We start from the raw sequence: 14597 nt of genomic DNA, 5'->3' as shown, positions 1-14597 counted from the left end.
AAACCTGCAATCAAATACTGGCTTTGATTTAGCAAATACTGAATAACACTGGTGAAAAAATACGTTATATCTCATGACATCACAAAAGCTAAAACAGTTTCCAGACCTTGTATTGAATTCCTAGAAGAATGGCTATAGAAGTCACATACATAATAAAAACACAGAAGCTCGCACAATTCACCTTTCACTTTGAATGACTTACTTCGCAATATCTTCACAGAATGCTAAGACTTCGAAATTCTGGCCCCAATTTTCTTGTAAAATGGCACTCTTTCCGAGTGCATTCCCACTTTCATTAGTGACCTGTAAAACACACATGAGGAGGGGGAGGGGTAACTCTGGTCAGCACTATACAGCATGGGAAAGTGTGTATGAGGCATGTGATGTTCAAAGCCCTACCCTGTCATGAATAATACCATGAATACAATTAGTAACAAATTATTAAAATGCAAATTTTACTTAATAGTTCTATCGACACCATGCACCAAAGTGAATCATGTTTAGTATGCCAATAAGACATTCCATAGAAATGACACAGGAGGATGGGGGTTACCAAAAACCCAGGAAAAGGCAAGATGTGAAAGAGTGATAGACAAAAAATAAAATAAAATAATAATAATAATAATAAATAATCTCAGACCATAATTCACACATTTCCACTTCTTATGAATAATTCTTTGACAATTCATTCTGAATATTTTTTTTTATTACCAGATGGATGTACAGTGAGGGAAAAAAGTATTTGATCCCCTGCCGATTTTGTACGTTTGCCCACTGACAAAGAAATGATCAGATTATAATTTTAATGGTAGATTTATTTGAACAATGAGAGACAGAATAACAACAAAAAAAATCCAGAAAAACACGTCAAAAATGTTATAAATTGATTTGCATTTTAATGAGGGAAATAAGTATTTGACCCCTCTGCAAAACATGACTTGGTACTTGGTTTAAAAACCCTTGTTGGCAATCACAGGTCAGACGTTTCTTGTAGTTGGCCACCAGGTTTGCACACATCTCAGGAGGGATTTTGTCCCACTCCTCTTTGCAGATCTTCTCCAAGTCATTAAGGTTTCGAGGCTGACGTTTGGCAACTCGAACCTTCAGCTCCCTCCACAGATTTTCTATGGGATTAAGGTCTGGAGACTGGCTAGGCCACTCCAGGACCTTAATGTGCTTCTTCCTGAGCCACTCCTTTGTTGCCTTGGCCGTGTGTTTTGGGTCATTGTCATGCTGGAATACCCATCCACGACCCATTTTCAATGCCCTGGCTGAGAGAAGGAGGTTCTCACCCAAAATTTGACGGTACATGGCCCCGTCCATTGTCCCTTTGATGCGGTGAAGTTGTCCTGTCCCCTTAGCAGAAAAAAAACCCCAAAGCATAGTGTTTCCACCTCCATGTTTGACGGTGGGGATGGTGTTCTTGGGGTCATAGGCAGCATTCCTCCTCCTCCAAACACGGCAAGTTGAGTTGATGCCAAAGAGCTCCATTTTGGTCTCATCTGACCACAACACTTTCACCCAGTTGTCCTTTGAATCATTCAGATGTTCATTGGCAAACTTCAGTGGGCATGTATATGTGCTTTCTTGAGCAGGGGGATCTTGCGGGCGCTGCAAGATTTCAGTCCTTCACAGCATAGTGTGTTACCAATTGTTTTCTTGGTGACTATGGTCCCAGCTGCCTTGAGATCATTGACAAGATCCTCCCGTGTAGTTCTGGGCTGATTCCTCACTGTTCTCATGATCATTGCAACTCCACGAGGTGAGATCTTGCATGGGGCCCCAGGCCGAGGGAGATTGACAGTTCTTTTGTGTTTCTTCCATTTGCGAATAATCGCACCAACTGTTGTCACCTTCTCACCAAGCTGCTTGGCGATGGTCTTGTAGCCCATTCCAGACTTGTGTAGGTCTACAATCTTGTCCCTGACATCCTTGGAGAGCTCTTTGGTCTTGGCCATGGTGGAGAGTTTGGAATCTGATTGATTGATTGCTTCTGTGGACAGGTGTCTTTTATACAGGTAACAGGCTGAGATTAGGAGCACTCCCTTTATGAGTGTGCTCCTAATCTCAGCTCGTTACCTGTATAAAAGACACCTGGGAGCCAGAAATCTTTCTGATTGAGAGGGGGTCAAATTCTTATTTCCCTCATTAAAATGCAAATCAATTTATAAAATTTTTGACATGCGTTTTTATGGATTTTTTTGTGGTTATTCTGTCTCTCACTTTTCAAATAAACCTACCATTAAAATTATAGACTGATCATTTCTTTGTCAGTGGGCAAATGTATAAAATCAGCAGGGGATCAAATACTTCTTTCCCTCATTGTAGTCCTCATTTAAATTGTAAAATTTTCACTCAGTAATCACAAATAATCTGTTCAAAATGTTCAGAATGTACAGACTGTATACAATATACAGAATTCAAGAAGTACTTTTTGAAAGTACAAAAGATAATATTGCAATGACAACTCGCAGAGTACTACATTAGAACAGAATTAGTATAATGTCATTTTTGAATTTGACTACAAACGCTATAAGGAACCATTGGTTTTATCAGCTGCAATTGCACAAAAGTCTCCAGAAGTCAGAGAATTTTAAAAAATGTTCATTCACAGCAGGGTTTGTTCACAGTAACAGCAGCACAAAAAACAGTGTGAGCAAGCTTAAAAACATTCTATAAAAATGTTAATATTTTCTTTAAAAATATTATTTTCAAATGGTGTTTACACTGATTAATATTTGGTCTATATATAAAGTGGATACAAAAAGTCTACCCACCCTGTTAAAAGTGCAGTTTATGTATTAAAAAAAGAAAAAAAAAGAAAAAGGAAATCAAGATAAACTATGTCAGATATTGATTGACCATAGTACTTTTGGAAAGTCTAAGGAGCACAGTGCAGATCTGAAAAAAAGGATGGTGGATTTACACAAGTCAGGAATGTCTCTTGGAGCCATTTCTAGACAATTGCAGATTCCAAGGTCATCGGTTCAAACAATCGTACGCAAGTACAAGTTATTGGGAAGTGTAGCCACTTTACCAAGGAAGAAGACCCAAACTGTTACCCTCAGCTGAGAGGAAATTGGTTCGGATGCGCAGGGATGACATAATTTTGTATGCCAAAATCCAGAAACGATTTAGCATTTTTCTCCCTTTGGTTCAATCATCCCAATTCAATGGGTTTTTTTTTTAATGGGATTTTGGTTAAAAGCCTGAAATAAGGTCTGTGGTGAACCAAAGCTCAAAATATTTTCACGTTTTATTCTACTACAAAAAAGAAACCAGTAAAACCCCCCTCATGATTTTTAAAAAAAGCTTTTAAGTGTATTGAAAAAGGCGGATGCTAACTGTCACGTAATGAGGGTTTAGGATGGATGCAAGGGCATATAAGAGCTTTATTGAAGAGAGGCAGACAAATCCAAAACGTGAGACAATAGCATGGTCAAAAACAGGCAAAAGGTCAGGTGATGGGCAAACGGCATAAACTAGGCTAAACAACAATCAACAAACGAGGGCAGCTGTGGCACAGGTGGTAGAGCAGGTTGTCCACCAATCATATGGTTGGCAGCTACCATTGGTGTGTGTGTGAATAGGTGAATGAGACACAGTGTAAAGCACTTTGGATAAAAGTGCTATATAAGTGCGCCATTTACCATTTAACAACGAGGTCAAGAACAGGATCGAAACTATGAGACGTGTAACTATGAACAAAAGCTTGGTACACACAATACTTTGCGTCAAACAAAGAGACACGAGGGGATTAAATGACAAACGAAATTGAGGGTGAACACAAAACAGCTGAGAATAAATAATGACACATAAGGGAACAACCATTGACAATATAGGGGCAGAGACAGGACAGAAATCATAACAAATGCACATGTAGAAAGTCACTAAGTAACCCAGAAGCACACTGTGAGCTCCAGCGCTTGTACGAGGGGAAATCAGGACACTAACATGTTGCTAAATGGGACTACAGACGTTGTCGGGGACATTAAACATCACGCAGAACAGGAAAAGTCTTTGCAGATAAACTGGTTTAGGTATGCTATGCACAATTCACCCCCCAAAAAAGGTCGAGCGACCGTGGTGTAGTTTGTTTATAGCATATGGTTAGCTTTTTATTTCTGGCGATTGTATTTAGGCTTCAAGCTTCATAAAAGTTGGGTTCATTTGTGAAAATTATTTTGACGGACAAAACGTGTTAGTATTGTAAACTTTTGTTGATCACAGAACTTATTTTTTGCGATACTCCAAAAGCCTATGGGAACATCCTATTGGGTTTTTGTCGAGGGAACCAGTGGGATGCTAACTTCTGGGTTCTGGTACGAAATGACGTCATCCCTGCACCACTCTATTGGGTGATTTGAGGCAAAGATTTGTACATTAGCAGGAATGTAGCACAACATGTAGGTGAAAGCAGTATTCTGTTTATTTAAATGTGAAAGTGCAATAAAAATGTTGTTCCTAAAAGCAATGAAGAATCGTGATATATAATCGTGAGCTCAATATTGATCAAAAATAATCATGATCATCATTTTGGCCATAATCATGTAGCCCTGTTTGCGGCTGACCATATGAACAAAAAAACAAAAAGCCTTCTGGATAGGGATGCACCGAAATGAAAATTCTTGGCCGAAGCCGAATATAATAAAAAATAAATAAATAAATAAATAAATTAATTAATTAAAAACCTTGTCCAAAGGCCGAATTCCGAACACGTTTTTTCGTGTTTTTTTCCATTTATTTAACCATTTTTTCACCATTGCATAAATTAGTCAAAATGTGCTTTATTATTATTTTGTCTTGCTTTTCAAAGAAAAAAATCAATTACAAAAACTACAAGTTCAAAATATTTATTTAACACTGAACATCTTTTTCATTCCAGCAGGCATAGACTACCAAAAAGGCACAATATAACTTTAAATAAATAAATTAGTAAAATAAAAATATTTTTATGTGGTCATCTTTGAGCCCCCCTTGAATAGCCTATGTTAGGCCTATAACTGACTGCTGAAAGAATTTAACACTCTGAAGCCTACAAAAAAAAAAAAAAAAAAGTGCATTAAAAAGTGCACTGACAAGAGTGCAAAAAATTGGTTATATTCGGTTATATACGGCTGATTATATTGGGGATATATACCGCTCGCTGATTATATTGGGGATATATCCCTGTACACCTCGCGGAGTATTATAGTAGATATAGTATAGTTAGATACATTGTTTTAATTAAAAACAATAATGTAGTTGAATAAGTGTGCACACCCTTTTATAATGAAGTATGTGACTACGCTTAGAATTAACCAATCACATTAAACTTATGCTTAAAAGTAATTATCAAACCAGTGATCAGTGAAGTGATTCTTCTTTTTTCGTGTCGAGGTTCCACTTCATAGTGGAATCATTGTGGTGGAAGGATTAGCCACTCAGCAGTAGGATAGTGAACATTGCCCAGAGTGCGCCAGGGGAGGCTCCTTCGATGCACACACATTTACACACCCATTCATACACTACGGACACTTTGGACATGCCAATCCACCTACCATGCATGTTTATGGCCTGGGAGGAAACCCTCGGAGCACGGGGAGAACATGCAAACTCCGCACACACAGGGCCGCGATGGGAATCAAACCATCAACCCTGGAGGTGTGAGGCAAACATGCTAACCACTAAGCCACCGTGCGCTATAGTGATTCTGATGAACCCCAAATAAAAATCACCGAAAAGTTCAGAAAATGAGGCACCGCAGTGACATTAACAAGAACAGGACATCCCTCCAAAATTGACTAAAGGACAAGAAGAAAACTTCCAAGAGACATAACAACAGTTGCAGGAATATCGGGCAAGTACTTAGCAACAATCTCTTATATTCTTCACATGTCTGGGCTATGGGGAAGGGTGGGATAGTAGAATTAAAATATTTTACTCCAATCCAACATTCCAAACTAAGTCGCTCTTCAAAAAGATCAACATTAGATCTTTTACATACTTCCTCAAAGAGATACTATCAGAAGAAATCAATCCCCTATTAAAAAATAATGTACTCCTTCCTTTGCACTGGCTATGTAACTAAATCATTAGTAGCAGTTATCAAGCTATTGACTAAAAAACCCAAACCTGACACTGTGAAACTAGAGGCCAATATGAAATCTTCCCTTTATCTCCAAAATCCTAAAGTCACTATCAAAGCAGTTAAGCTCACACTTGCCTAGGAATACCTTCAATTAAATCTTTCAGTCAGAATTTAGGCCTCATTAAAAGTACTGAGACAGCACTAGTTAGACTGGTAAATGATCTACCACTGGCCTCTGATCAGGGTTTTGTCTAATTGCTTGTGCTGCCTGACCATAGTTAAGTCATCATGACCTTCTTTTAAATAGACTACAAAGAGTTATACAGTTCTTTCCTGACTCAGGTCTTATTTAATTGATCATTATCAGTTTATAGATGCAAGGCTTTTACGGAAGCAGAGTCGTGGTCGAGCATCAGCTGAGGAGGCAAGTTGAACAGACAGGTAACGCGCAATGAATCTCACCTATGTCTTGTTACTGCCAGTCTAGGGATTTGTGTTTCTTTGTGATTTCAGTGACAGCCATAAACAGAGAAAGTGAGTGATCAAACTGGCATAGCATGCAACACACACAGACACCCACACACACCCAAATGCCAAGGAGCGTGAACTTGAACTTCAAGGAGCGAAAACAGTGAGTTCATGATGGACCCTTTTGAGTTGGTTTGTTTTTTTGTTCTGATTTGTGTTTTTGAAAGTTTGAACTCTGCTAGAATTCTGCCTGCCTCCTTCGAAAAGGTGGCTCTGCACAACTTTTCATTTCTGACACCTGCTCATCACTGAGAAGAATAGAGCCAGTATTTACGTGTTTGCAAAATGTAATTCACACACTTTTTGCGAACTAACTAACAGAAAATGGATTTTTCAAGCAGCAGCAGCACCAGCGAAAAAGAAATAATTGTTCTGTTGAATGAGGAAAGATGACTGAAGAGACGCCGATATCGAATACACCCCATAGTTAAGAGAAGAGAACAACATCCGGAATTCCATCGACTGATACAAGAGCTGAAGCTGTATCATGAATGTTTCTCTTTACATACAATTTCTCTGTGAACTTAAATAAAACTGAAATCATATCTATTGCCTCCATTGCAACTGATCTATAATATTTTTGATATAAAATGCTCTATCAAAGTTAAAGCATGTATGCACTTTTGCGAAATGTAAGGTATTTGGTGATTTGGCCACTGCAACAAATGCTTCTTTAAAGCGAACTTCTCAAAGTTCTAATTTTAAACAATATACTCTTTTTAAATAAGTAATGATTTGAATTATATCAAAGTCACAGCAATAGCATTCACATACTCATGGGAAGACCCAAATTATTGTATTTTTTAATCAAAAAATTTTGGGAGGGGGTGGGTGGGCATAAGGCAACTATTGTGACAAAAATGTTAAAGTTCCTGCAAATTGATGAAGTGTTGACTATTAATTGACTGAAGTATGAATAGTCTTTTTTGTAGTCAATATGATAATACAACGACGCAATAATGGGCACTCTGCTATCTGAATACTTATATGCAAATATATGCCAGGTGCAAAATAAATACAATGGCCCGTCAATCAATGGATTATCCTTGAGTAGAGATGTGAAACATTTGTAGGGAAGAGACAAACAAACAATGCTATTTGGTATAGAAAGCAACACTGAGAGAATGAAGAGAGATACTTTGAAGAGAGATACTGCGGTACTCTTCAGGGTAAAAAGTTTGGCTGCATTAAGCAGTTGCAGTGATAACTGTGTATTGGGCAAGCGTGGATAGAAACAGCAGACTTGGACACAAACTTATATACTGTATATTGTCAGATGTTAATGCATTTCTAACGGAGTAAGGTTTAGCTTCTTGCTTGCGTCTTCTTTGTCGTCATCTTCTGCAGGTAACGAAGTGTGCTGGAAAAGACAGTTTTGTGCTCGAGTGGCACCAAGTCATGGTTTTTAATGCAACTTCAGCTTCTCCGGGCACGAGAACAGAAACGCACACTCATTGGTTGGGCAGTTTCTAACACGGCATGTCAAAGAAAGAAAAAAAACAAACAAAACAAAACAAAAAAAAAGGATCCAGAGACGTTAAAAAATGACACTTTGACACCACACGTTTTATGTGCGAGTGTGAACACTCCCGTTTACAGTCATTGATTTAGACACGGGGTGTCCCGGTGTGAACAGGCATTAAGAGAAATGTTTGTGGACGGGGCCTGCAGTAGCAAGGCATGGTGTGGAATGTGCACATCATTGGCTGGGGACGCCGGTCCCATTGATGTTAACTCCGCGTGAGGGGGGCATGGATGGTCCCCTCAGGGATTTTCCCTGGAAACAGTCACACGATGATCTGCACAGGTGGTGTGTAGCATGTTGAGAATGTCAGCTGGTGAATAAGCCAGCCACCCCTATTCCTTTAATTGATGTACCCTTAATCCCTTAATACCCTTAAGAATCGGCATGGACCTTGTCGGGCCATTAGAATGGAATGCATGAGTGCATCTCTGTGTTAGTTTTAATGGACTATGCAGCGATACCCAGAAACCACACAGCATTCTGGAGGCACTCTTCCATGTTACCTTCGGAGTCGGGATCCCAAAAGAGATCCTGACTGAACAGGGTACAATCTCACATCCACTTCTCAAAGTGTATGCAATTATTGTGGATTAAATCGATTCATGCCACTATTTACCATCTGCAGACTGATGCGCTGGAGATGCTTGGAATTGTGATAAGCGGCTTAAACCGCTGATGTTTGCAGTACAAGAGGTCCCACAAGCCTCCATAGGGTTTTCCACATTCAAATTATTGTACAGGTGCAAGTTTCATGGCGTCTTAGATGGCATGAGGAAAAATTGGGAGGAGGTACCGTCTAAGAGCAAAAACAAAACAAAATTCAGTACGTCCTGGACCTGAGAGCAAAACACAGAAGAAGTTGTGTCAGACCCAAGAATGACTGTATGGCAGACATATTTAGCTATAGGAATTTGCACCGGCAGATAAGGTACTCGTTTTCCTACCCACGTCAAGCTCTAAATCACTTGTAATATGGCACGGACCCTTTGAGATCATACAGATACTTGGTGAAGTCGACTATGAGATCAGGCAAATGGATAGAGGCAATGCAAGTCAAATTTACCAACTCAATCTCCTGAAACTGTGAAGAGAGGCAGTTCCTGTGACTCTGACAACAGTTGTTCCCAAAGGGAGGAGCTGGGACCAGAGACAAGTCTATAAAATTTCAAAACACCACACTGAGACTCCCCCAGGTGTGGAGGCATACAGCTGCCATACCAGTTACCTGGGGGGAAAGAAGAAGAAAAAAAGAAGAAAAAAAAGAAGAAAAAAAAACAAAAAAAAAAAACAAAACAAAAAAAAAAAAACACATGATTCAGGATGAACTCAAGGCTATGCTCGACATGGGAGTAATCAAGGAGTGTCACAGTAAATGGTGTTATTGGTCATCTTGGTGCCCAATGCAGACGGATCAGTCCATTTTTGTGCAGAAGTCAATGCAGTGTCTAAATTTGATGTGTACCCAATGCCACGTGTTGATAAAACAACTTGATCAGTTAGCTGTGGCTCACTTTTATTCAACACTAGACTTAAAGGGGTATTGGCAGATTCCCTTGACGCCAATATCTCGAGTGAAAATGGACTTATCCACTCCGTTTGAGTTACACCCATTTGTCAGCATTCTGTTTGGTTCATTTGGAGCCTCAGATGCATATGCACAATGCATAAGCCACTGCATATTTAGATGAATCATTTACAGCAATAACTACAGAGACATTTACAATATCTGAGAACTGTCCTGAGATTCTTAAGCTCGGTTGGACTCACAGCAAGCCCAGGAAGTGTGCAATCAGAGCGGTGGAAGTAAGGTATCTGGGCTTTCACTTGGGTCATGGGCAGATGCATCCGCAATGTTAAGACAGCAGTGATTGCAGTCTGCCCGAAACCCTGGGCTGGCTATTATTGGAGACTTGAAAAGTGATCAGATCTTCATCCAACTCCAAAATCTAGATAATGAGAACCCAATTAACTCGAGGGACACGCCAACGCGTCCAGATCACGTCGTCATTTCCTCAGAATAATTCCAGAAAGATACACACACACACACACACACACACACACACACACACACACACACACACACACACACACACACGTTCACAGTTTATAAGGAAACTGGCGATCTATTTCTAAACATCTTTGATCAACTGCAACAGTGCAAAAAAACAAAAAAATTAACGTTGTCAGTGTCTTCCTCTTTGTGTGTATGTTTTAAGCACACCACATGGAAATTCTTGGATTTTTTTTTACATATTTGGACAAGCAAACATGATCTTTGAAACAGTGCCTATTAATAAAAGTTGATATACTTAAACATAACCACAAGGAAAATGACCTTTTTCAATCATTTATTCAACAGAATTATCAATAGATGTGATATTCTTCTGTGGAAAAAGTAAGTACATCCTTGGCCTCAGAAGCTATTATTGCCCCCTTTAGCAGAAATAGCTTGTAGGCATTTTGCATAATTGTCCACCAGGCTTACTAGAATTTTTTACTACTCTTCCATACAACATTATTTCAGTTGCATGATGTTTGAGGATTTCCTTGCAAGTTCTGCTTGTTTAAAAAATAAATAAATAAATAAATAAAAAATAAATCATGCCTATTTATAGGCCTGACATGATCAGTTAAGTATGTTGCGCGATATAAATATGGCACCTGTGAACCGCGCCATCAGCCTCTATTATCTGAAGCGAAGACGCGATTCACAGGCCTTCTCTGGTATGACAATGCTACGCAACATCTCGTTCCCTTCTCAGGGAACAGGATTACGTGTAACCCAGACGTTCCCTGAGAAGGGAACATCGACGTGGCATTTAGCATAACACTATGGGAACGAGAATACCCACTCCATCATACCGAGGGTATGGCCTGTTCAAAAAGACCCAAGCCCGAGGGTCACTGCAAGACACTCGAGCCCGGGGTGGAATGAATATCCAGGCTATAATAACGAATGAATGTGTGTGGCGTAGACCATCCTGCAGCAGCACACACATCCTGTAAGGATACTCCTTTGGACAAAGCCTTCGCGGGGGCGACCGCCCTAGTGGAATGAGCCCTTATGCCCTGAGGCGTAGCGAGACCATGCGCCTCATTAACAATAGAGATTGCTTCCACTATCCAATTAGAGATGCGCTGCTTTGACACAGCATCACCTCTACTGTCGCCGCCAAAGCAGACCAGCAGCTACTCCGACTTATGCCACCGGCCAGAGCAGCGAACGCAAGTACAAAGAGCCCTTACTGGACACAGAAGGTGCATTCTCTCTTGTTCCGGTGTGGGGAATGGAGGAGGGCAGAGAGCCTGCAACACCACAGGGTGGACAGCCGATGTAGGCACCTTAGAAATATAATCCGGCATAGGATACAGGAAGGCCTTGGCCGCACCAAAGACCGTTAGCTGGACAGCTGTCTAAGACCACGCTCCAGCCCATGAGGGAGGCGTCGGTCATTACTGTCTTGCGCTAAGGAGACACCCCTAGAGTGTGACCCAAGGGTAGAAACTGGGAACACTCAAATTCTCAGAGCACGTAGGCATCGCCACAAGACACTGATTATTCTCCGAGGTTTCGTCCTTGGATGAAACCCCCAACTTCTAAGCCACCACTGAACGGTCTCCTGTGTAATATGCCCATAAGTGCCAATAGTCTCCCAAGATCCAGCATTATCTTGCTCAGTGTTGATAGGATTGACCCTACACATGTTAGGGATAGAAACGCCCTCATCGTAGTAGAATCCTTATAACCCCTAGAAAAGTTGTCCACTGCACTGGGGAAAGCATGCTTTTCTGAGGTTCAACCTGAGCCCCAAGCTCTTCATGTGTGCGAGAACATCATCTCGATGTTGAACAGCCAGTTCCCTGAATTGTGCTAGAATTAACCAGTCATCCAGGTAGTTTAGTACATGGATACCCTGGAGTCACAATGGAGCCAGAATGACATCCATGCACTTTTTGAAGGAGCGATGGGATAAACCTAGCGATATTTCTATGTGGAAATATGCACCTTTTAAATCGATAGTCACAAACCAGTCCTCAAACTGAATCTGTGGAACGATAAGTTTGGGCGTCAGCATCCTGAACCTGTATGTCCGAAGAGTACAGTTCAGATGACGCACATCTAAAACTTGCCGCATACTCCTATTTTTTGCAGGCCAGGAAATGACGGCTGTAAAAACCTCCCTCCCTCAGGGAACGGGGTACATGTCCTATGGCCCCTTTGTCCAAGAGGGATCTTACATCGGGCTCTGGTCTGTGCTGACTACTGTGGTGAGCACACCTCTGAACCAGGGGGGGTCGAGCTCTGAACTGGACCCAGTAACCCTTTTCTACGGTAGACAGAACCCATGGAGACACATTTGGCAGTAGTTTCCAGGCTGCCAGATGGTCTTTTAGTGACGTTAGCTATTCCACATTCTATTGGAGGGAAAGAATCAGATTTTCATTGCCCTGTGACAGCTTGCTGACCAGAGAACACTGAAAAGATGGAACAGCCTTGGCTAGGGGAGGCCCTACAGTAGCAATGATGGCTACCTGCCCTAACAACCTCATGTCCCCTGATACGTCCCTCCACAGCCCTCAGGACTTCTCTTCTTTGCCTGCTTGGCCTTTATGACCATTCTCAGATCAGGCCTAGTAGCAGGCAGTGACTGTGGCCCTGGCTGTCTGCAGGGGTTGGCGGGCTGCCATACTCGCCTTCTGGGTCTCTCTCACACTATTGCTCTCACACTATTGCTGGCTATTGCTGGCTCGTAGTAGTGAACTCGAGACAACAGTGAAGGAACTGGCTGAATGCCGCCATATGTCGAGCTCACTCAGCAGGTCTGCAACATTGTCATTGTCTGCAGTGACCCACAAGCAAGACGACTACTGCTGCATAGGCCTTGCCCACCAATGCCACGGTGGCCTTACACAGTGGCTTGAATGGCAAAGCCGGCCCTTCTAATTACCTGCCGTCGATGGAGAGGGGTAGCTCGAAAGCGCCTCCTCCACCTTCAGCATAGCTAAATAGCCACGCCGTTCATTCCTCACAATGGCTGAATAATCCAACATCGTGGGGTTATAGATACGGCTTATGCATGGCTTTCCCCCAGAAGTCTGATATTTTGTCATGCACTTCTGGGGGAAAAAGGGGAGTTTCTGCAGTGTGAGGGATTTACTTTCACTGGAGAGAAAAAGGCTCATCCAGCCTTAGTAATCACTTCAAGCAACACTTTATATGCTGCTCTCAGTTTTTAGCACAACCTTCTGGCTCCTCGGAGTCAGAGAGGAATTATTACCATTATTTTTGTGTGGTTTTTTCCCCCACTTTTTTTCCCTTTTGGCTTTCCATAGTGGAAGGAAGAGTGACATCGCGAGCTCCAAAATCCAGCTGAGAGCCGATCCTGGAAGACAAAGCAAGAGATAGAGCAGCGCTCATCCCAGCTCCTCTTCCGGATCCATAAGAGATCCCCCGAACCAGAGATCCGCGAGGCTCTGAAACCCAACTCGTTTCGGCTTCCGAAAAGAGCGCGAGTCAAGCCGCTTAATGTAGGCATTACCATGCGCAGCCTCTCAAGGCTGCCATCACATGCTACAACCCTAGACACTTCACCCAGAAAGTGTGCACTGTTCCCCGTGATCGGGATCAAGCGTAACACACTTCTTGACTTCTCTCACTCCTTTTTTTTCCTCTTATCTCGTTTTTAAAGGGATAGAAAAGTTCTGAGATTTTGAGAAAAGATAGCGAGGAAATGAAGCGGCTTTTTGTTTCTTTACACAAACAACTGACATGCAGTCTTTCGGTGAAGATAATAAAAGCTGATGGTGCAGGTCACAGGTGCCATATTTATATCACATGACGTGCTTAATTGCCACGTCACCTGATCATGGCAGGCCTATAAATAGGCACGATTTTACCCAAGCTTCAGATGCCGGGCGTGCGCGAGAGGCGCTCCCAGAATGTTATGCTAAACGCAACATCTAAGTTCCTTTTGAATTGGAACAGGATGCACCTGAGCTCAATTTTGAGCGTCATGGCAAAGGCTGTGAATACTTATGCACATGTGCTTTTTTTGTTTTTTATTTTTAATAAATTTGCAAAGATTTCAAAAAAACTTCTTTCATGTTGTCATTATGGGGTATTGTTTGTAGAATTTTGAGGAAAGTAATGAATTTAATCCATTTTGGAATAAGGCTGTAACATAACAAAATAACAACAAGCTTTGAATACTTTACAGATGCACTGTAAGTAGGCATTAGCAAGTTGCAGTGCTTTTAAGATCTGTCGACAGAGACCTCGAAGTCCAGGAATTATTCATCGGATTTTAAAGGACTGACAGAACAGATGGTGAATCTTTGGCCTTTCGTTTAAAGAATGTACTGACAAGCTTTAATCTTGATATCTGCAACTTGAGAGCGTAATGTTACGATGGTGCGGCGAGTATGTAAGGAACCTTCCCTGGTGTAGCTACACGCATTTTAAGAAAAAAATCC

At 41.4% G+C, this 14597-nt stretch overlaps 1 protein-coding gene across 1 annotated transcript in view; it reads right to left on the bottom strand.

Moving 5' to 3' along the window:
* The window catches only part of pik3c2a (phosphatidylinositol-4-phosphate 3-kinase, catalytic subunit type 2 alpha), a 124212-nt gene that overhangs the window by 88869 nt on the left and 20746 nt on the right, over positions 1 to 14597 (bottom strand). The window contains exon 3 of the mRNA XM_017465910.3: positions 203 to 303. Within this exon, the coding sequence (XP_017321399.3) occupies positions 203 to 303 (101 nt within the window). The remainder of the gene's footprint in view (positions 1 to 202; positions 304 to 14597) is intronic.

The sequence above is a fragment of the Ictalurus punctatus genome, chromosome 4 (assembly GCF_001660625.3).
Source record: "Ictalurus punctatus breed USDA103 chromosome 4, Coco_2.0, whole genome shotgun sequence".
Lineage (NCBI taxonomy): Eukaryota > Metazoa > Chordata > Actinopteri > Siluriformes > Ictaluridae > Ictalurus > Ictalurus punctatus.
The sequence above is the reverse complement of the archived record's forward strand: the minus strand, read 5'-3'. Positions and strand labels throughout refer to the sequence as shown.